This window comes from Ictidomys tridecemlineatus, chromosome 12, assembly GCF_052094955.1.
Source record: "Ictidomys tridecemlineatus isolate mIctTri1 chromosome 12, mIctTri1.hap1, whole genome shotgun sequence".
In the NCBI taxonomy this organism is placed as follows: Eukaryota; Metazoa; Chordata; class Mammalia; order Rodentia; family Sciuridae; genus Ictidomys; species Ictidomys tridecemlineatus.
The window spans coordinates 10,843,514-10,867,042 of record NC_135488.1 but is presented as its reverse complement, the minus strand read 5'-3'; the positions used below and the strand labels follow the sequence as shown (position 1 = coordinate 10,867,042).

The 23,529-nt window shown below is 35.1% G+C and overlaps 1 protein-coding gene across 1 annotated transcript in view; it reads left to right on the top strand.

The window, feature by feature from the left end:
- LOC144369503 (rotatin-like) overlaps positions 1-23,529 on the top strand; it is a 79,511-nt gene that overhangs the window by 27,338 nt on the left and 28,644 nt on the right. Inside the window, 6 exon segments of the mRNA XM_078029781.1 lie at positions 578-669; positions 8,294-8,387; positions 13,333-13,509; positions 15,341-15,447; positions 17,863-18,016; positions 21,730-21,867. Coding sequence (XP_077885907.1) covers positions 578-669; positions 8,294-8,387; positions 13,333-13,509; positions 15,341-15,447; positions 17,863-18,016; positions 21,730-21,867 — 762 coding nt within the window.

Genomic DNA, 23,529 nt, shown 5'->3' with positions numbered 1-23,529 from the left:
TTAAAGCATAGTACAAAATTTCCCCAAAGTTAACATTAGTATTTACTTCCTACTTCATGTATATTTGTGAATATAAGTAATATTTGTTTACATGCATGTATATAAGTGTTTTTTTTCTGCACCATTTAAAAGTAGGTTGCAGACATGAAGTTTTTTTATTCCCAAATACTTAATTGTGAATTTATAGTTCAGTTTCCTGTTCACTTCCTAGAGGAATCTAGAAGAAAATAGATATTTGATAAAGTTTTTGAACATTCTGAATAAATGTTCCTATTAGGAAAGTGACTTGTTTAGATTTTTCCAGATCTTTGTTACTCAGATCATGGCTCTTGAACCAAGTGTCTTGTAACCTGTGAACTGTTAGAAATGCACATGCGTAGCCTCCATGCTGGCTTAGGGTGTTAGACTTTCTGGGACTAGGATTCAGGAAACTGCTTTAACAAGCTCATGATGATTCTTGCACATTAAAAGCCTTTCTCTGTAGACCTTGGTTGGTTTCCAGAGATGAGTAATTTTCCTATTAATTTTTGCAGTACCTAGGAGAGTGTCCATGTTAACAACTTTCTTGTTGTCACAGGTTTGGATGACTCATTTAAGTTTTGGAGGGCTCCATCAAGAATGTCCAGTCAAGATCATGATCCAAGTTCTCTCTCCACCACAGAAACAATGGTACTTGCAAAGAGTGTATGAGTACTTACTTAGTTTTAATCTCTGAAAAATAATGATGAGATAAGAACAGATATAGACTATAAGGTTATGAATATAGTAGATATGAGTTTTTATGAAGTGTTCTCTGTGCAGAATTCTGCCTTTTTTTTTTAACTTAGATTATTGCATTTAACCTATCACCAGTCATACATGGTAGATTCTTTTGTGCTTTCTATATAAGCAGGTCACTCAGAAGTTAAGTAACTCTGTGATAAATTGTGCCAAAAGTAGCAGAGTTAGAACTTCAAATTAGGTTTGCTTGCTTCTAATTATAGTTGCACTAATATCCTTTTAGTTGAGAGTTTTTTATTCCTCTTTTCTACCTTTTTCATAGAATCAATAGCATAAAAACTGAAAATATTTAGCTTAATAATAGAAGAAAAAAGCCTCTATGTGATTAAAAATAATTATCCTGAAACCTCACTTAAAGGCAAAGCATCATGATAAAGTTTACCCATTCAAATAATTTCAGTGTGGTATGAATGATTTAAAATAAATTCCTAAAACTCGAATCACATAGAAACTTCTCTAGATTATCTGAACTACCTGAAATGTATGTAAGCTAGCTTACCACCTGTCTGCCCTCAGCTTTCATTCATGCTTGAGTTGCTCTGTGCCTAATGATTCACACTAGCTTTCTCTTTGTTACAGGGGTACATAATCATTCTTCTCAATGGAAAAACATGTTTAATTTTAAAGTGTTTTGGAGATTAGATAGTGACTGTGTTACAGAATTTATTAGGAAGGCAAAGGTTTTGAACCTTTTCAGGAGTAAAAACTTTTATGAAAATAATAAATAATTATATAGACATTAATAAAATTTGCCTTCTACAATCTCCCAAACATGGATACTTTTTGCTACAATTTTAAGAATTTTTTTTTCTTTTTTTCCTAGGAAAAGAGTTTGCTTAGTTCTATATTGGGTTTGTATATAGAAAAGTGGGATAATTACCCTCCTTCCACTAGAGGTCATGCTTCCCTTTCCAGATCAGGCTAGTGTATAGCTTTGTTTCAGCAGGAGAAACAGGATGGTGAAATGCCACAGTGAGTTCTGTTAATTGGTTATTTAGTTCACAGAAGGGCAGCATCAATTTATACTTAAAAGTAAATCATCTCAGATTGTTCTGCTAAAAGGACTATAGAGTAAATTTAGAAATATTGTACATTCTTCAGTTCTTTCCTTATTGTGGGTACTGAGTAAATAGTAATTTCTCTAATTAACTTTGAATTATCATGGCTAATCTGTAGACACCATTCAAGCCGTATTTTTTCCCATCTATACAAGAAGACCTAAGAACGAAAAGCAAAATCAAATCAAACTTTTACATTTCTCTATTTTATATCAATATATACATTTTACATGTTAGAATGCTATATTTTCTGAGAATAATTTTGGAACTGTTTATTAAAAATCATTATTAAAACAGAAGTACCGGGCTGGGGATGTGGCTCAAGCGGTAGCACGCTTGCCTGGCGTGTGCAGGGCGCTTGGTTTGATCCTCAACACCACATAAAAATAAAATGAAGATATTGTGTCCACTTAAAACTAAAAAATAAATATTAATAAAAGAAATAAAAAAATAAAACAGAAGTACCTTTGTGCTAGTCAACTTTCTGTTAGTCCACAAAATACCTTAGACAATCCATTTAAAGTGAGGAAAGGTTTATTTTGGCCCATGGTTTCCTGGGGTTTCAGCCTCTTGCTCTGTTGCTCTGAGCCTGTGTTGGCATAGTATATTCTGACAGGAGCATGAGGTGGAGGAGGCCCCGTTACCTCATGGCAGCCAGCAAGGAAAGAGAATAGGAAGAAGGGGCTGAGGTCCCAGGATCTGCTTCAAGGGCAGGCTCACCAGATATCTAACTTCCCCCCTGGGCCACCGCTTGAGGCTTCCAGCCCCTACCCCCCAGTAACACTGTATCCTGAGCACCAGGCCTTCAACACATGGGCCTTTTGGGCACAAAGTTCACAGTACAACAACGTCTATTCATGTAAAGGTTTTTAACTTCTTTGTGTGTGTGTATGTGTGTGGGGGTTACATAGACTTTGAAAAATTTATACCATTGAAATATTTTAATTTTTAAAAAATTTTAATATATAGTTCTATGTAGCATATAAATTTTTTTTCCATGAGAGACTGATATTTTGTTAGAATTTTTTAGTCAACTCTTTTCCATTTTTTTTTTTAATTTGTAGACAGAGACTTTGGAATTGGTGGATTTTTTTCATAAAAATAGTCTTGTTACCCTAATTCTACTATTTGTCATGTTTTCCTTATCATGCCTCATATGAAGTATGTTATTGTCCCAAAAGGAGAACAATCTGGAGAGTTTATTATATCAGAGCAATTATATTTGGGCCAAATAATATTTTCTCTAGTATAAGAGAAGGTCGAACTTTCAAATTGAGGTATAAATTGAATGAGTGTAAATCTTACCAATTTGCTTATCTGGTTATTTATATCTTTATTTTCTTTATCTCCTAGACTACAAAAAAAAATTTTTTTTTTTGGTTGGTTGGGTTTTCCATTTTCTCTTTCTAAGGAAAGCACAGTCTTTTTTGATGTGGGTTGTATTATGCACTGTGCTCTTACTGGGTCATTATCCACTCTTTGCTGTTAATGCCACACTAGGGGTTTTAATAGTGTTTTCTAATGAATATTAGTTCATTTGGTTGGCACGCTTTGTGATCACTGGGACCTGTATGTTTTATTAACTGCAGATAGAGTAAGCTGGGTATCATCGTTACCTTCAGCGTGTTGTCCTTGTAAGTGCTTCCTCAGAAGTGGCCCCCCTCCAACTCAGGCATTTGATATTGTTTTTTTTCCCCAAATCACATTTCTGTTCTCAAAGTACCCAAAATGGCTGTGTGTGTTTATGTCTAGTACCATACCAGTAGGTAGCAAAAGCTTGATGGCCAAAATTTGGTCATTTCTGTTGCTTTTGAGCTAAGCAATGTGTGCATTTTTAAAAATCTGTTGTATATCTTTGTGAAATATGTGGAGAACGAGTCTAAAGAATTGTTACCCTAATTCTACTACTGATTTTAGTTTATTTCATTTAAAGAGAATTTAACTCATTAATCTTTTTTGTCTAACTAAAAGTTAGTCTTACTCTTCTATTTTATAAAAGAGGAAATATTTGGCTTTAGCTGTTGGTCACAGGTGTATGCTACTCCAAAGCCAGATGTGTGGGATGCCATAGTAGATATTGGTGTGTGATGCCATAATAGATATTGGAATCAAGGTGCAGTGCAGTTACCCTGGACGGATGATGAAATAGAAAGTGATTTTACCTAGTAAGTAGCAACTGAAATGGTCTCTAAAGGACTAACCTCTTCTCCCTCTTAAATGTATGCATATATTTGTAAGAGGCTGAAAAATGCAAAGATATCTTAGGATTGAACCCACTTAGTTAAACATCTACTTGAGAGCATAAAGGGTAATTAGAAAATAACTGGATACTAACTCTTTTATATTGAAAGTATTAGACTTTCAGAATATGCATGGGATTCTTTGGTGTAGAGTATGTGGGTGGGTAAGTCTGAAGATTGATTACCAGAGTAACCATATAGCAGTTAGTCAAGAAAGTTGAGTCAACTTTGGATTTGAAGATATAATAGCAATTAAGGTAAAGATATAGGGGCTGGGATTGCAGCTCAGTGGTAGAGTGCTTGCCTCACATGTGTGAGGCACTGGGTTCGATCCTCAAAACCACAAAAAGTAAAACAAAGGTATTGTGTCCATCTACAACTAAAAAAAAAAAGAAAGGTGTTTCAGTAAAATGAAATGGCATGAAACATTACAATTTAAATTAGAAAAGTAATGTATTGACATTTGTTTAGGAGTTAGTTAAAAAATGTTTCATAGAATGAAGAAGAATAGACCAAGAACAATTTAAGCAGGGATGGATCCAAGAGGCATTTTGAAGAAAAGTAGTTTTGACATAGGCATCAGTGATTTGGCGTGTGTGTATCTCCAATAAAGTGACCAGAGGAAAACTTGAGAAGGCAGTGTGTCCCACAGTGGAGATAGTGGAGAGGAATAAAAGGAATAGTATGCTTTGTTAAATAAATTTCAACTCCCCATGGATTACCAGGGACTAAAACTCTTGTTTTCTAGTTCCTGAGTATGTTAATGTAGATCACTGGGGTACAGTACAATGAAAAAGAACAAGCTTTTTTTTTTGTTTTTTTTTTTTGTTTTTTTTTGGTATAAAAATTTAATATTAAGTCTATTAATGAAACTTAAATATTGATGGCTACTGATACATATACATTATTTTTTCCTAATGAAATAATATTTAGAATATAACGTTAGAATGACTATAATAGGTAAAAATAGAATATTCATCCTGTTCTATTTCCATAACATTATTTTATAAAAAATTACTCTTAAACAATGTTATTCGAGCAAATGAGATTTATGTTTCTCTCTCTTTTTTTATAATGATTTAAAACAGACTAAAGTATTTTGAACAAAATTTCAGTGATTTTATTGAGCAGGTAACTACAACTGAGTAAAATACATTTGGATCTTTTTTTATATTTGTGCTAAAATTATATTTTGGTAACGGCTTGATCATTTTATATAATAGTAAACTTCTATGTATAGAAAGAGTCAACTTTCTCACATTTTAGAGCTCAGATTACTATAATTTCTAGTTTGCCATGGGCTATTTTACCTGTATTAAATGCTGTGAGTGGATTAAATTGTTAGATCCACACCATTTGTTGGTGGAACCCTTTTTACACATGAAGAAATAGCTTCAGAGAATTTAAGTATTTGACCACAAGGCTTAAAAGAGAAGGGAATGAGATAAGCACTGGAAAATTTGCTCCCCCTCTAAAGGCAGCACAGTACAGGGGCTATGGCTGCTGTGGTATCCAGGTCTGCAGTAAGTGGTCTTCTAGTTGACATCAGGAAGCTCATATCATTCCCTGCTATTTCTATCAATTGTGCTTTTCTGAGCTTTCTTTTTTTTTTTTTTAATAGACTATACACAGTCCATTGAAGGATGAATCTATTTCAGTTGAGCTGATTTAAATTTCTTGTTACAAATTAGAATTGATGATTACAAATTGGAAAGCAGGAGGAAGGAAGTCTTTGTGCTCTTAAAATCTGTTCATAAAATGGGCCATAGATTCGTATAGAAACTTTAAGTTCTACTCTTTTGCTATGTTTTTAAAAAATGCTTCTAGTAGATTTGTTAGTCATCTTATATCTGAAAGTTTATACTCCTCCATCAGCATCTCCCTATTTTCGCAGCCCTAGCTCCTGGCAACCATATTTTGATTAATTTGAAGCAGTTTTAGGACAGTGGCTTTAAGTACCATCAGTGTTATCTCTTCTGACTAGCTCTTACTGCTTTCTTTGACATCAGTAAGGAAATAAAGCTACAAGTGTATAGACTTCAAAGAAAACTGCTTTACTTATCAAGGGCATATAAATTGAAAACCTTAGGCTATGTCCTATGACAGATGGACAAAGTTGTAATTTTACACTGAAACCATTTTAGTGAGTCTAGAAAGTGATGGTTACAAAAATTAGATAGACTGATTGGGACAAGAGGACAACCCTAAGCCCCCCACTTGGGGCTTCCTACTTAAAATGGGTTAGAGAGCAGAGAGAATGAGAATTCTCTTTATGAAGAAGGAAGGGGAGTTTACAAACCTCGGTGTGCTCCAGCCCAAGTACTTTCTTGTCATACATATGATGCTGAACTGAGGATCCAAACTGATGATCTGAGCTGGGCAAATCCCTTAACTTCGTAGTCCTCATCTCTAAGGAAGGATGAAACTGCACCTTCAGTAGTTAATGTGTGACTACCAAGGCTCCAAGTGAAAGTAACAGATTTGCATACCAAGTGTATTATCAAATATAATCAAATTAATATTGGTAATTATTTCCAAACAAGCATGAAATTGAGCATAGCAATTCAGCTTAAGACTTTTTTGTTTTTACTTATTAAAGTAGTAATATGGTAATACAAATTTCAAAAAGGATAATAGAAATATAGATAACCCCAAATCAACTAATAATGTATTACCATATAAAGAAGTCCTTGTGTGTTTCTCACGACATGGAGTAAGTTATAATATTGGTACTTTTTGAGAGCATCATTTCTAAATTGTTGTCTTTTTTCCGGGCTTTATTGAGGAAATTTATGACGTTTATTAATGCCTCACCTTTGATCACAAGTGACTCCTTTGTGTTCTTCATATGAGCCAGATATTTAGTGAGCTCTTATAAACTTTGCCTTCTTACCCGGAATGCTAAAACTACAAACCAGTTCCCTGCCTCTGTTTGTATCAGTAATGATAAGGGCTTCTTGAGTTGGCTCTTGAAAGAATGTTCAGTGGAATGATAAAAGGGTTCCACCATCATTTGCCCCCTTACCTTTCTCACATAGCCAAAGGAGTTTGTGGTAGGAGCCAGATAGATTAACCCACTCCTGCATAGTCTATGATATCAGTATTTGTGTTTGTTTTCTTCCCAGAACTGAAAACTTATCTTAATGTCTGTTAACAGGAACATTTTTTACACACCTCTCATTCCAACCTGAGCAAATACATTTTTTTAAATGAACAAAATTTTTTCCCTATTATTTGAATCTAATATAAAATACGAGACTTAATGCCTGTTTATGAGTGATTTATTTAGACTGAACTAAGTAGCCTTAGGTTTTGCTTTCATTGATCATAGTAACCCTAAGGTATAACACTTTAAGTGTTAGGTCTATACACAATCAATATATGAAGGTTACACACCACATAGTACCTCAGTCTGCACTAGCATTGATTTATAAGTTCTGTTGATACCAGTTGCCCTGTGCTTGCACTATCCCAGAGACTTCCTTGGTGTGAGCACCTCACGCCCTCTTCCAGAGAAGAAATCAATGGTAAGAAAGACAGAGTTATCTGACCTTGCTGGATATGATGTTTTTATGTAGGAGGTGCCAAACACATCAACCTGGGTGCTTTTAGTTGTAGGAGGCTACACAGTCTGCTCATCTCTAAGCCTTTGGGGTGAAACTGTATTTGCTTTCCATAGCATTTGTTGTTTAAAATTTTAAAACATGCTGTATTCTGAAGCACAGTATCAAAATGTTGAATTCTTAATTCTTTTTCTGGTATGAGACAAGGTAAAGAAAAATCTTTTAATACTTCTGCTAATTTTTATATGCATTATTAAAGTAGTATGCTATTCAAAACATTAAAAAACACTTATTATAAATCCAGAAGTGCTAAATATCTCAAGAATCTAAAGAATTTTAGGTAAAATAGTTTATTTTAGCCTTAGCCTTTCAACATTTGGACAATGAGGAAATAGACTTAGGAAACTTAGCTTTATATCAAAACTGCTTCTTTGAGTTACTGATTTATGTCAACTATAACAGTTCTTATAAGTAGTTGAAAAAGCTGTTAAAAAACCTGCTATATCTGTCAAGATATGGAACATTCTCTAGTTGAGCCAACTGTTATGATTTTGTTCCAAACCTTCCTGCCTAAGGTTGTCTTGTGTTCATGCTGCATGTGTTTCCTTTTCTAAGCTATGTTAGTAAGACATTCTTCCTTCCTCACCCATAGGTGGCAGCCTCAGTGGGCAGTGCTGAAATCCAGCCACTTGTGCAGTCAATGGTGCTACTGCCTGAAGCCTCACGTGACCAGCCGATGGCTCAAGGTATCCTTCTAGAAAGACATTCTGCTTTCAAAAAGAAAACTGATAAGTTGATCTAGGCATATATTTTTAAAGAACAAAATGTTAATGGAATAAGCCACAGAATATGATGGAATAAATATTTCAGAAATTAATAAAACTAGAGTTACTAGTGCTCTTAACTAGTAAGTAAGAGTTTGGCTATCATATAAATAATCTGATTGTAATAAGGCTCCTTATTGGTTAATTATAGATATTTAGTATTTGAGTTCAGAAACCAGTGAATTTTAGTTAATTCTTTTTTTTTTTTTTTTTTTTTTTAGCTACCTTTTTTTGGGGAAAACACTTTACCATAGTTGTCTACTTGAAAGTAAAGAGATTCTAATCATAAATATTTTCTAAGGCAGTGCTTCTATTTGAAACAAAGAAAATCTGTTAGAAATACATGATGAACAACCTGGGATTTACTTTATTCATGGCAGTATATTAATTTTATTACTTTCAATTCTGTTTTGCTTTAAATTTTATTTTGAAGACTACAGTGCAGCTTTTGTTAATTTTCTAGAAGTATATTAACTTTATTCAGTAAGTTTATATTCCTGACCCAAAAGGAATATGGATTCTAAAATGAGAATAAGTTTAAACCCTGAAGTATAGGATATATACAGAAAATCCTTTTAGAAATACTTGCTTAATTAAAACTTCGCGTATTCATTTCAGTGTTTGTTCCAGTAATTTCCTAGTATGTCATTTTTATTTTTAGTAATTCATGTTAACAGAATATGAAAGTGTTTAATTTAGAAAATGTTCATTTGATTTTCTGTATAATTTGATTTTTTGGAAATCTTTAGAGAATTAATAATAAGGCTAATTTGAACAGCAAAAGAGTTTAGTAAAATAGCATGACATAAAATGAAAATAAAATTTAATAAATTTAATATATGCACATAAACAATTAGAAAGGGTAATGTTATGGAAAACCACAGTTAACAATAGCAAAAAGAAGATAAAATAATAGGAATAAACTTAATGAGAAATATGGAAAACAAACAGAAAAGTAAATGTAAGCAAATGGAAAGACTTTCTTTATTTTCAGGTGGGATGATCCAACATCAGAAAGATATCAGTTCTTCCTAAATTAATCTCTGTGTTTAATATTGTCCTAATAAAAATATCAACAGACTTTTTTAGGGTGAACAAAATTTTATTCATGTGGAAAAATGAGGGTTCAAAAGTAGCAAGGAAAATATTCAAAAAGAGAAATACCTCTTCTGAACATTAAATCAGACTAAGAAGTATACTTAAATCAGTATTTATGTTACTGCCACATGAAAAATAAATAGAATTGAAAATATATCCTAGATGGTTCAATTTTCATCCTAAATCTATGGGTGGCACATGGATCTCTTGACAGAGAGGCGGGAAGCTGAGTAGCTAGTTGCAATGAGACAGAAAAGGTCTATGTATTTAGGTCAACATGAAAAACACCTGGGTCCTCAAATGAAAATCATGGGCATACCAGAAGTAAACATACAAGATTCCTCATAAACTCAGCATAGGGAAAGATTATCCAATTATGCCTCAAAATTCAGATAGAATGAGAAAAGACGGACAAATTTTACTGTAATTAAAAATAAGTTTTGCAGGGCAGAAAATGCCAAAATCAAAGTCAAAAGATAAATCAGCAAAACTATTTGCAACATTACTCATAGATGGAGATATTTGAACATGTAACATAAAGCGTTCTTAACATTTGAGGAGGAAACGAACCCTAAGCCTCCTGTGAAAGCAAGTAGAAGACGTGAGGAGGAAATTCACAAAACACATAAAAATAACTTAACCTTGGTTAATACTAATTTATACCCCACTGAGATCCAACAATTATGAAGCATTCGCAGTGGATTCTGTTGGCAAGACTGTGGAAAATGGGCACTCTTATACTTTGATGGAGGAGATGCACTGGGCATAAAATTTCTGGAAGCAAATGTGGTAGTATCTAATAACTGTGCATGTGGATTTACATTATGTAAATTATAGGTAGGAATTTCCTTTGGCTCCTCACCAACAATGAAAGTACAAAATGCATGTCGTTATTTCATGCAGTGTTGTGTGGAAGGAAAAATAATGGAAACAACCTGAATTCCCATCATTGGGAGAGTGGCTTTTAAATAAACATCTACCCAATGAAGAACTAACTATACAGCTATTAAGAAGAACAAGGATTATGTCTTCAAAATAATATGTAGTGATTTTTCAAGAAATATTAAGTCAAGAAGGCACACTGCAAAAGAGTGTAATAATTTTCTATTGTTTGTGTAAGAGAAAAAATTTTAAAAATTCATTTATCTCCTCATTTATGCAAAAAGATATAAATATAGAATTAACAGGAAACAAAGGAGCTTAGTTATGAGGGTGGATGGCAGTTAGGCAGGAAATGCCAGCGTATGGGAACAGGGCTGAAGAGCTAGAAGTGGAGATAGTGGCTTTTCTCTGCATATGCCTTCTTGTGTAGCTTGACTTTCATAACAGTGAATATTTTATTTGATGTGAAGAAAAATAAAATAAAAAATGGGGAAATAACATGGAACTCAAATTAATCTAGCTACATTTCACATGAATAACAATTGAAGTGAGTCAGAAACTAACCCAAGTTAACTCCTTTTTTTTTTTTTTTTTTTTTGTATTGGAGATTGAACTCAGGAGCATGTGGCCACTGAGCCTCATCCCCAGCGCTATTTTGTATTTTATTTAGAGACAGGGTCTCCCTGAGTTTCTTAGTGCCTTGTCATTGCTGAGGCTGGCTATGAACTCAAGGTCCTCCTGTCTCAGCCTCCTAAACTGCTGGGATTACAAGCATGCATCACTGCATCTGGCCAAAGTTAACTCTTGAGCATATTTAAGGCTCTTGTCCTAAGACTAACACTGAAGAGAACTGTAAGCAAGCATTGGGTTCTTTTTACTAGTTTTACTTTTTGCAGTAGTATCAGTTAACAGTTCTGAAACTACTTAATATGTGTCTAATGCTGGGTAGATAGGTAAATGTACTGTGAATGATGAAAGCCAGGTTTCTTCCTTTCATATAAATGAATTATAGTATGGGAGGGGGAAAGATATCCAATAGACCATACAGGGTTAGGTTAGATTTGGAGATTTCTGCATGAATTAGTGTTTTTAATTAAGAGGTAAAGAGGCGTGTGTACTTGTGTATGTGCATGAATGCATTCGTCTTACACACACACAGGCACATGTTTCCAACTCAGAAACAGTCACACACTAGAGCAGTATATGTACTTCAGGACCCAGATCTTTTTTTTGAATTCCATTTTCCCCTTCAAGGAATAAAGGCTTTTTGTGCTGGGAAAGAGCAATATGAACTTGGAGCATCTTACTGTGCTAGAAAATAAGATTCTCTAATGTTAATTTGGTAAATGGTAAAAGGATTTGGGAATGATATTGAAGGGGCCAATTCCTGGGATAATTTGAATAGCAAAATAAATAACGTTAGGAAATTATAATACAGAATTTAGAATCCTTGAGTCATACTGACATGGATGAATGAGGGGAAGGGAATGTTCCTCCAGAGAGTACAAAGTAAACTAAAATTGTTAAAAAAACAAACAAACAAACTATGATAGAATTAGAAAAATCATTGTTTGACAATTGCTTTTGCAAAAAGGGAAACATAATTTTACAAAGAAGAAGTTTAGTAGACACTCCCTTAATCAAATGGTTAAAATTAAGGCCTCCAATAATGGGAGAAAATGAATTGTATTTCCTCTGATAAGTTCACTGAAAGTCTGTATTGTGAGGAAGCCATAGGCATTCTGCAGAAAACTGACTTGCATTCTTCACAAAGTGTCAGGGTCATGTAAGACTAAGCAAGATCGAAGGACTCTTCCAGTTTGGAAAGAAGATACCTAACAACTAAATTCAAAATAGTGTCCCAAATTAGATCCAAAGAGGAAAAATATTTTTTATACAAATCTATAAAATGTATCAAACATTTGTGAAACAATTGCTAAAGTGGTTAGATAGGCCAGTGCATCAGGTTAATTTCCTGGCTTTAAGACAATGTCCTTGTTTTTAGGAAGAAAGTTAATTTAGGATTAAAGAAGCATTATATTAGCAGTTCATAAAATGAGAGGTGGGTTGACAGGTACATAAATAAAATATGGCAAAATAATGTAACGATTATAGGTTTTGGAGAATTCCTTGTACTTATGTTTTTCTGTAAGTCTGAATTTATTCAAGGTATAATGTTTTTTTTTTTTTTAAAAAAGAAATAAGCAGTGAAGGTAATCATGAAAAGTGTTGAAGCAGATTAGCCTGCTAGGAAAGATCCACAATCCCAATATCTTCAAATCTAAAACCTGCAATCCCTCAAACCTGTTTTCTCAGTTTCTTCAGCTGTTAACTCAATTAATAGCTAAATTTGTCCACACCTAAATACATTTGGCTTTAAATGACCAGTGCTGATTGGAGGTTCTATTTACTCCTTTATTTACCCTGTTGTAAATGCACATCTGCTCTACTGTAGGAATATTTATATGGGATGTTATCTGAGATCCCATTGGAGGTGTTAATGTATACTACCTGTGCCTTACTGCTTCTGTAAAATCCAAAAGTATTTTTCAGAAAAAGGATTGAGGACCGTCTGTTGGTTCCGCAGTGTCTGAACATTTGGGGCACAGGGTCATGTTCTGTTGTTCCTGCCTTGGCTGTTCAGTGTTCTTAGAGAGCATCCACGTACACCTACGTACATATATGCACACACATGGAAGTAGGGAATGCAAGGAAGCAGCCTGATTCCCCAGCCAAAGGGTTAAGATGAGTCCCAACAACTAGGAGAATTAGCCAACCATTGGTTTAATAATTTTTAGTATTTTTCCTTTGATTATAAGAACTTGGGAATATTATGTATAACCACAGATAAATTAAGTAGTAATTTTGTGTTTATTTTCAATAATAGGTGAACACGAACCTACATCATCACGGCCTCCTCCTCATTCGCCCCTGTCTGCTCCACTACCCCAACAGTGTGTTTTTGTTACTGCGTCTCTTCTTTCAGCCATCTGCAGCCTCTTGGACAACCTCTTGGTGATTGCTCCAAGAGACACTGTGAATGCTTTTGGGAAAGCTCATCTCAGAGCTTCTCTGTGGGTAAGAGATGAATGCTGTGAATTGACGTAGCGTATGCCTGAAATGATGTGAGACTTTGCGTGTGCTGGCAGCTCCTTCAACTCCGAGGTTTTGTATTTGCCACAATTGTCTCAACAGTGTTTTTTTGTTTGTTTGTTTGTTTGTTTTTTTAAGATCTATTAAAGCTTGTTAATTTCTAAGGCCAAAAGAAAAAAAAAGTTTTTAATTCAGTTTTCTCAACCTTATTTGTCTTTTAGCACATTCAAGGAATATGGTATAATTCCCTTGTTGATTATTAATTGTATGTGAAGGAGTTTGAGGATCTATTTCCTTAATAATCATATCAGAATAATATCCCTGAGTTGAAAAGCTATTGTTTAACTTCATTTGGAGTTATGTTGCTATGGGAAACTAAACTTTTTAGCAGACAATATTTCATTATTAACCAACTATAAATGTTTAGGGGTATCAGGATTTGATTCTTCAAATTTTTATATTCAGTTGCCTAATATTAATGAACCTCTGATATAGTTTTGTCCTGATTTTTCTTATTAAGTGTGGTAGAAAAGGCCTAGATATTGAATTCAGGCCCATCTGATCTTATGATTTTTTCATGCAGTCATGTCACAGCCTTGGGAAATTATTTTAATGTCTAGACTATGATTGATGATACTGTTGAAGCCAGGTGCAGTGGTGCACTCTTGTACACCTCAGGAGGCTGAGGCAGGAGGATTTCAAGTTCAAAGCCAGTCACAACAACTAGTGAGACACGGTCTCAAAATAAAAAAAGGCCAAGGAATGTGACTCAGTGGTTAAGCACACCTAGGTTCAATCCTGGTACCAAAAATAAATAAATGACATAAATGAAACCATTGAATGGAGTCCGTAGGAGGATTCAAAGTGGTGGAGTCCAGGCTGCTACTCTTTGTGCACTAAATGTGTGTGTCTTTACTTCCTGACATCTAGTCTTGTTCTAGCCAAGTGTACCCACCTCCTTTAACCACATATCCCTCTGCCTCTCTACCTTTGAACATTTACTATCTGATATGTCTTTCTTTTCTTCAACAAATCATAATACCTTCTCTTTCTTTTAGGTATGAAATAGCTGAAAGCAAAGAAATATTCTTTGTTCTACTTCACTCAGTTGCAGTTACTCCTTTAACATTTATAATTGGCAATGCCCTATAACTTCTGTTTTTAATATTTGTTGGTTTTTCTGCTGTGATGCCTGTTAGGGTTGGAAAACTGTTAGTTGGTTGGCTTCTCTTTCCCGCCCGCTGCTGCCTCAAGAATGACCACAGGGAGCTCTAGGAGTATCCTGCATCTTAGGAGTCAGCTGAGGGGGTGATGTGGCCTTGAGGCCACAGCCATGTGAAAGGCTCTTTCTGGAAAAGGCTTTCATGTTTCCATACCTATTTTTCTTTTTTTATGACTTAAAAATAATTTTTTTGGTTTTATTTTGTTTTTACTTTCCAAATATGAACATATTTCCTAGCCTGTGTGTTTGCTGTTTTGAACTGGAAAAGCACTACCCAGGTTTTACTTTTGTTTGCTTTCCTTCTAAGTGGGCTTGCATTATATTTTATTCTGCTTCTAATAAAGTTTACTTAGATATTCTTTTCTGCAGAATTCTTTGCTTCTCAGATTTATCTAACAAGATAAATTTATCTTGCTTCTCACATTTATCCTATTTTCTCAAATACTCTTGAAAATATTTTATAAACATTTTCTTATAAAAATCATTTTTCTTGATTTGAATTCATGTTTACCTTCAAGCATTAAATTCTGATTTATTAACGTTTAATAAGAAGCATGCTAACCATTTGTAGGGCTTTCTTTTTCTGTTCTTTCCAGCATTGTGGATGCCACCTTTATTGAGGCGTGTGTTCAGGAACTCAGGACCCCACTGCCTTCATCACCCCCAGTTGAACATGTCCAGGCTCAGGTCAGTGTTTCCTGTCTGCCTCTTATCTCATGTCTGTGAAGTCTTTTGCCTTTAGTGCCAAAAAAAGTAAGTTCTGCTGAGGAGATCTAAACCACAGGAGAGGATGAAAATCTCTCAGGGTATGTATGGTTGGTGAGATTATTTGAAATAGGTTTCCTTCCTTGAATGGTAGAAGAGAGCAGTAGGTCTGAAGACCTAGGTAGCATTCCTGACTCCATCATTAACCAGCTGCAAAGGTTTAGTCAAGTGTCTGGGTATTGTTGAGCATCACTTAACAGGTAGCATTGGCATAGCCCATCTACCCCTTTTATGATTTTAGGCCATCTCTTATGTATCTATTATTTCACCCAAGTTAAAGTTGGTAAAATACCTGGTGGTTAAATTATGTATATTTTCTTAATCTAATCTGTTAGAAATAAATTTATATTTTTTCCTTCATAGATATATACTGTTTCAACTTCTTACCTTTAGTTAGATTCTATATGTAAAATATGCTTAACAATTTTTTGTGTAGTTGTTACTAATACAAATTTTATCTCAAATCTAATTTTAATATGGACTCCCAAGAATTTTTTAATGAAAGAAAGATGAACTAGATAAGGAACTTTAACTTTGAGGTGTCTTCTTTGAATTGTCTGAATTTGGCAGACCCTGTTGAAGACCCTTGGGAACACAGTGCACATCATCTTTGAAGCAGTTCAGCATTGTGGTTTCCTTTGACTCTGCTTGTTTGCATAATGATTGTCTCTTCCTTTGTCTGTCAGCACATGGCTATGGAGTGCTGCTATATTCCAGCATCTCATGCAGGGAGAGCAGATAACAAGCACATCTGTGTATGTCTGATGATTACAGACATCTGAGAAGAAAACCTAAAGTAGGGGATTGGAAGTGATGTCCGAGTGGGGAGAGGAGACCTGTTCTACACGAGGTATCTAGAGAGGGCCTTTCAGACAGTGACTGGTAACCAAAAGTGAGTGAAGACGCTACGGACATGGCAAGATCCCTGTTATCCAGGCATACTTGATGTATGCAAAATACAGAACGAAGCTGGAGGGGCTGAAGCTGAATTTCTGAGGGATAGATGCAGCCAGAAGAGCACACTCAGAAAGAGAAGGCAGCCTCTGCCTGTACGCTGTTGTGTCCTGACTGTCCAGCATAGTGCCTGTCCCGTGGCAGGTGCTCACTGGGGAATTATATAGTGAATATGTATAGTAGCAGTAATAAACATTTAGGGGTCTTTGTTCAGCTAATTTATGTAATCCTAATTACAATCATAAGAGGTATCATTAATGCCTTCCGACATGAGCAACTTGTTGTAGGGCTCTCACTCAGTAGGGGGAAGAGCAAGGATTCTAGCCCATGAAGGTTGGTTCCAAGCCCATACTCCTGACCAGTATGCTGGCTGCCTTATGTAGGTTAAGTGCTGTTGGCTTTGGGGCATATATAAGAGCTTCAACTCATTCCAGATAATTCTTCAGTCTCCTTTGTGCTAAATTCTGTTCTAGGTGCTAGCAAACATCTGTGAACAAAGCAAACATTTCTGCCCACATGCAGTCTATGTCCCTGTTGCAGGAGACAGACAGTAAGCAAGTGAATAAAATGTAAAGTATTGTACCAGATGGAGACAAATGGTATGAAAAAAAACCAAAATGAGGATGGGTAAAAGGCTGGAGCTTGAAGTTTTTAGGTAGAGTTGTCAGAAAAGATCCCATAGAGGGGAAGTTTGAGCATAGACCCAATGAGGTGAGGAAACCAGCTATGACTGTCTAGGGCAGGACTAGAGCCAGAGCTCTAGTACCAGGCTTGCAGTCTGTAAAGGTGCCAGGTGTATTGGAGGTGCCTGTTGGTAGGAATTTTTTGAACATTTAAAAAAAATTACTTTTGAACTATTATATCAGTATTTTATTTAATCCTATTTATGCTAATTTACAAAAGACTTGTTAGCAAATCCGCTTTTCTCTGTAACACTTCTTGTTGTCTCTTGCCAAATGCCAATGTCTCGGCTTGGCACAGAATCACGAGCCACCACACAGCTTTGTAGGTTCAAACAGCAATTCTTTATTCCCGCTCTCACACCGCCTCCACACAGGTTCAGGGGCAATCCCAATCCCCCGCACAATTCACGTCCCAAATACTTTTTCTGTTCAATTCCTTTGCCTATTTATTGATTGGGTTATTTGGTGTTTTAGTGTTAAGCTTTTTTAAAAATATATATGTGATGCTGAGAATTGAACCCAATGCCTCACACATGCTAGACAAGCACTCTACCACTGAGCTACAACCCCAGTCCGGTATTAAGCTTTTGAATTCTTTATATATCCTGAGATTAATGCTCTAAGGTGCAGGTAGCAAAGATTTTGAGATGTACTTTTCACATGACATGTTTCATTGTATTTTATTTCCTTTTACAAACAGGTTTCCTTTTTCTTGGAATACCTATCCTCTTTGTCCAGGCTTCTGCAGTCCTGTTTATTAGTGGAACCTAACCTCGTGACACAAGATGATCTTCTGAAACCTCTTATTAATAATATCATTAGAGTTCTCATTGTATGCATCGACAATGCATTAGGTAAGATTTATTAATTTATTTGTATTTAGTTTAGGTTGGAAGTGAATTATATTGAGGAAAAAAAATCTTAGTGTGCTCCAGATATCCTCTTCAATGTTACTTTTTGGTTTGTATTAAGTATTTTGGAAGGCTTGAATAATTTGGTTTGTAGTTTGGATGTTTTTTTTTGTTTGTTTGTTGTTTTGTTACCAGGAATTTAACCAGGGCACTTAAACACTGAGCTGTATCCCCAGAAATTTTTTTCATATTTTATTTAGAGACAGGATCTTTCTAAGTTGCTGAGGCTGACATTGAACTCTCAATCCTCCTGGCTTAGCCTCCTGAGTTAATGGGATTACAGGCATGTGCCATTATGCCTGGCATTTGGACAGTTTTAAGTGGTTCCAGGAGACCACTTGAGGCAGGTGTATAATTCAGTAAAGGATCATCCCTGTGTTGTCAACTAAAACGAGGAGAAGCTCTCTACATCTGTCATGATAGAAGGTACCTTGAGGCCTGGGTATTAATTATGCTTACTGTATTAGTCAGGGTTCTCTAGAGGAACAGAACCAACAGGAGATATGATTATAAAAAGGAAATTTATTAGATTGGCTTACATGACCAGAAGCAGAAAAGTCTACAATGTCCATCTGGAGGCTAGAGAGCTGGAGGAACCAGTAGCTAAGCAGTCCAAGAGGCTGAAGCCTCAGAACAAGAGGAATCACTGATTCTGAGACCAAAGGCTTCTGGGAACTTCCTAGAGAATCATTGGGAGAGTCCACTTTGGAAGAGTGAAGGAGCAAGAGCCTGATGTCCTCAGGTGATCCCAGCACCAATCAAGAACCCCTTGTAAAAAGAATCGAGGTTTGCTCGATTCTTCTGCTGCTTCCTTGTTCTTCCTACTTTTATTCCATCCACGCCACCATCCTATTGGATGGTACTGCCTACATTTAGGGAAGATCTCTACTTTAGTTGGCTATCCCACATGCCAGTCATTCCTAAGCACACCCTCATAGACGCACTCAGGAGCCTCTTAATCTTTAGCATCTCTTAATCCAGTCAAGTTGACAATTCTCGTTAGCCATTACACTTATAAACTGTGGCTGAAGCCAAATACCCTACTAATAAGTCATTTGCAATGACTGATGTAAGCCAATTTAGCATATATAATATAAAAAATTTCCTAAGCTCTTAAATTATTGGAAAATATTCTGTGATAAAAAATTGAATGTGATGGTTAGTAATAGAGAAAATTAACAGTGTAGGCTCTTTAGCAAAATAAACATTTAAAATATTTAAGTATTAGGGTATAATGAAGAATTGATCATTTGATAATTATTCTTGCCATTTAATTCCTTCTTATTTAGTCCTTTGAATTGTATGGATTTGCTTGGTTTCAGGTCTAGAAAGTGAAGAGCCAGCAGCTCTTCTATGTTAAAATTATCCTAGTGCTTGAGGAGCAGTAACTACATAATTGGAATTTTACAAGCTCCAGTTGATAGCCTAACTTAGCTTATTAGGCTAGACTGTGCAATCTCAAGAAGGTGCTATTATCTCACCCCTAAGGGGTTAAGGTTCATTTTTAGGAGAAGAATATGAAACAAAGAAAATCTTAGATATTACAGTGGACTGTGGACTGCCGAAGCTCACCTCTACTGATAAAATCTTGTTATTTTACATTTAATATCTCTTGTTGGATTTTCTTGCATATCTCTTGAGAAGCATTGACATGGTGTTCATGGAAGATGCACAAGAAGTACGCAACATTAGTGCTACAAAGCTGTGGCGAATGGATGGCTCTGATTGGAGAACTTTTGATGGATTGCTTGATCCCAAAGTCACATGACAAGAGATAGTTTGAGCATCTTCACTGCCATTGGTGGCCTCATAGATGCTTTTTGTTGTTCCTCTTTTGTATGTGTCTTGGTCTTTGGAAGTTAAATAAAAGTAATATGTATTTTATTATTTAATTATATCAAGTTCTGAAAGGAGAAATGCTGACATTATCTGGGTTTACATGTAGTAGTTAAATTATTTTTTAGTATCTAGCAAAAGGTAAGAAAAAAAACTAAAATGTTTTTCTATAAGAAATTAGGTATTTAAATTTTTATGGTAAAATCACAGTTTTGAATGATTTATAAAAACTTATTTAAATTGCTAATTTATATAATTTGAGATGTTATAACTCATATAAGTAAATAAATTACATTAAAAGTTATTTAGCATGTATAGTAATAAAATTAATAAAAAGAATAGCTTTTTAATCCCTCTGAATTTTCTTTTTTTTCTTAATAGTTTTTTACTGTTTGACTTATCTTTGAACTTAAATTCTTAAGACCTGTAACTTTAAAGTCTTTGTTGGTATAAAGTACAGATAAACATATAGTACCCAAACAGATTTACAGCATCTGTGTAATTAATATTTTGTTGGAATGACAATGAGAAATTAATATTTTGTTGGAATGGTAATGAGAGCTATCAATGAGAAGACAGTTGTGAAACACCAGGGGTTACTCTAAACCAAACTCCTCGGAAAGTGCTATTTCCAGATAATTTCATGGATGATGAAAAACACCTAGATATAAGTCCTTAGTTTATTGCTACAGTCTGGCTGGGCATAAAATAACCGAGCCACCACAAAAGCCTTGTAGATTCCAACAGCAGCTCTTTATTCCAGAACTCTCACTGGCACTCTACATGCACGTTCTGGGGAAAATACACACCCTCCACCGGGCTCTGCATACCAAATACTCTCAGAACCCCAACTCCACGGGAACTCAAGGAGGGGGGGGGGCTGAGGCAGCAGGATATGCCCTAAACCTGGAGCCACCCTAATCCAGCAGGATCCACCCTAAACCCGGAGCCGCCCTAATCCCTGAGCAAGGTCACCTTTCAAACCAAAACTCTCAAACATTCATGCATGTTATGGCAAATGACCTGGGTCCAAGGAAAGCCCATTTCCACAATGGAGAGTCCTCCCTCTAAGCAACATTGGGTAGGCTGACAAGGAAATTGCCATGCGTCATTCCTACTTGGCTATGGCTCTCAGCAGTTTGTTTTATAGTGAAATTTGAGAAAGGATGACTGATACTGCTTATGGCACAGCACAGAGTCCTAAGGTAGCCACTGTTGTCCAGTTTCTATGTACCCAGGTGCAGAGATGGGAAAACGTGTCCTTACCTAGAAGGTTGATTGCTGTATTGTTAGCCCCAGGCAAAGCTGGACAATCGCCTTTTGTGTTACAGCTTTCTTCGTGGGGTAATAATACTCTTCATGATTCTTCAGAGAAATTCTTCATTTCTGTGTTGACTTTGGCACATTATGTTTTCCTTTTCACCCCTGCACACAGCTACTAGAGAGGATGAAGAAAATAGGAGAAAACTTGACATTTACAGAAGTACCACAATGACTTGTTTGTATAAGGTGCCCAAAATGTAGTTCTGAAATTATGACATGTTCCATTTGTCATACTTCCTGTCTTGTTTAGTGTACTTTAATGAGAAGATGGCTTGTTGAGTGTGTCTTTGGATGTAGGAAGGCAAAGGGAGATGTCTTGAGGAGGCAGTAGAGAGGGGAAGGGACTGGGCAATGCTGAATGCTGAACTACATTGGTTTTCACTTGGCAAGTACATACCTCTTATTTTAAGTGTAACAAAGTGTGGAGAGTTTGTATTTTGAAAGGTTCTTATTCTTCTTTGTGTTAGTAACTTGAAATGTTTTGGTTAATTTTGTAGATGTAGAGTTAATATCGACTTTTTATCACACCTGGACACACTTATTTGACCTTCTGGCTGCACTCCTGAGGAAAGCTGGTGCTGTCTCACACCCGTCTATCACCTCGGCTCTGGCCAGGCACTGGGCGGCAATGACGGGTAAGAAAGTCCTCGCAGGCATGGGGTCTTTCTGCTAATAACATGAAGATAATCCTTACTCCCAATTAGATATGTAAATTCTCTAAAATTAAGTAACTTTGGCATGGCCCATGAAAGAGAAACCAGGGCACTTGGTTTGAGGAATTTGCAATGTTCTTGAGGAGCCCTCCAAAAATGTACTTTTGAAAAACGGAAACACTTTTCAAAATGGCTAAAAATAAGCAAGAAGAGCCTATGATTTCATGAAGATACTTATGATAAGATTAAAATAAAACAATAAGATTTTCTTTTGAATAGAAATCAGTCTCTTCTGACATAAGTGCGATATATATATATGGGTAAATCTCACACATACCATCCTGTACATATGATAACTTGGGAAGTTACAATAAAAATATTGTCTTTTCCCAAAACACCAGGATTATTTTTATGGCAAAAAATGCCAAGAGTACAGTATAATTATTTTTATAAGATGTTTTCCATATAAAAGTTGCCGACTAATATAAACAAATACTTATTTTTAAATAACTAATCTTATTATTTCTTAAGACTCCTAAATTTTAGTATAATATGTGAATGATTATAACATTTATGTTAACCTTTTTAATAACTTATTTAAAGGTATTAAAAATGGATTTCTAAGTTTCAAAGTTAGTCACTAATTTATTTGAGTGATTTTTAAACATTTAAACTTTATTATAATACAGAGAATGGTAGTTTTGAAGTAAGAATTATGAGGAAATATATGTTTGGTAAGAAACAGAATTATTATTTTTCTAGATATAGGAGTTCTGAGTCTACCATAATGTACCCTTTATGGTACATCCCATGCTCTCGATGTTGTAAATTGTTTTATTGAGATGAAAATTGAAAGAGATTGCTTCAACTTGGAGATTAAGATTCTCCTCTTGCATCTGTTAGGGGAAATTAATTTACCCACCTGAATCTCCAACACTGTGAAGCAAAGTGCTGCTCACATCAGGTATGGAAGCCCGTTAGCCAAATCTACCCTGCTACCTATTTTGGTAAAATAAAGTCTTATTGGAATATAGCCACATTTGTTCACTTATGTATTGCATAGACCACTTTTCATGCTTTAGTAGTTGAAATGAAAAGTTGAGACAAAAATAGTGAGTTGCAAAGCATAAAAACGATTTACTGTCTAGCCCTTTACAGAAAAAAATTGCTAACCCTTAACTTAAGCCTATTTATTTGACACTATTTTCAGAGTGATAAAATCAAAACATTAAATTCAAAAGATTTCTATTTTGTGTAAACTTAAGTGTGTGACACAGACTGGTAGAAATTCTGATGGCTATAATTCTTACATAGACATAAAATAACCTAAAAATGAATCATAAAATTATGTTCATACTTTTCAAATTAACAAAGTTACTGTAAAACAACAATGTTACTTTGATTACACTAAATCAGTACTCAAAAGAATCTAATATGACTACTAATTTGAATGTTGATTCTGAGTTTAGCTTACTTATTCTTTCCAAATCAGTTCATAACCACTCATGTTCTTTGTGACATGAGACCTTTGCACGTCATATTTTTTTCACTTTTTTAATTTGTTCTTTTTAGATATACATGACACTAAAGGGTATTATAACATATTATACATACATGGAGTATAACTTACTTTAATTAGATCTC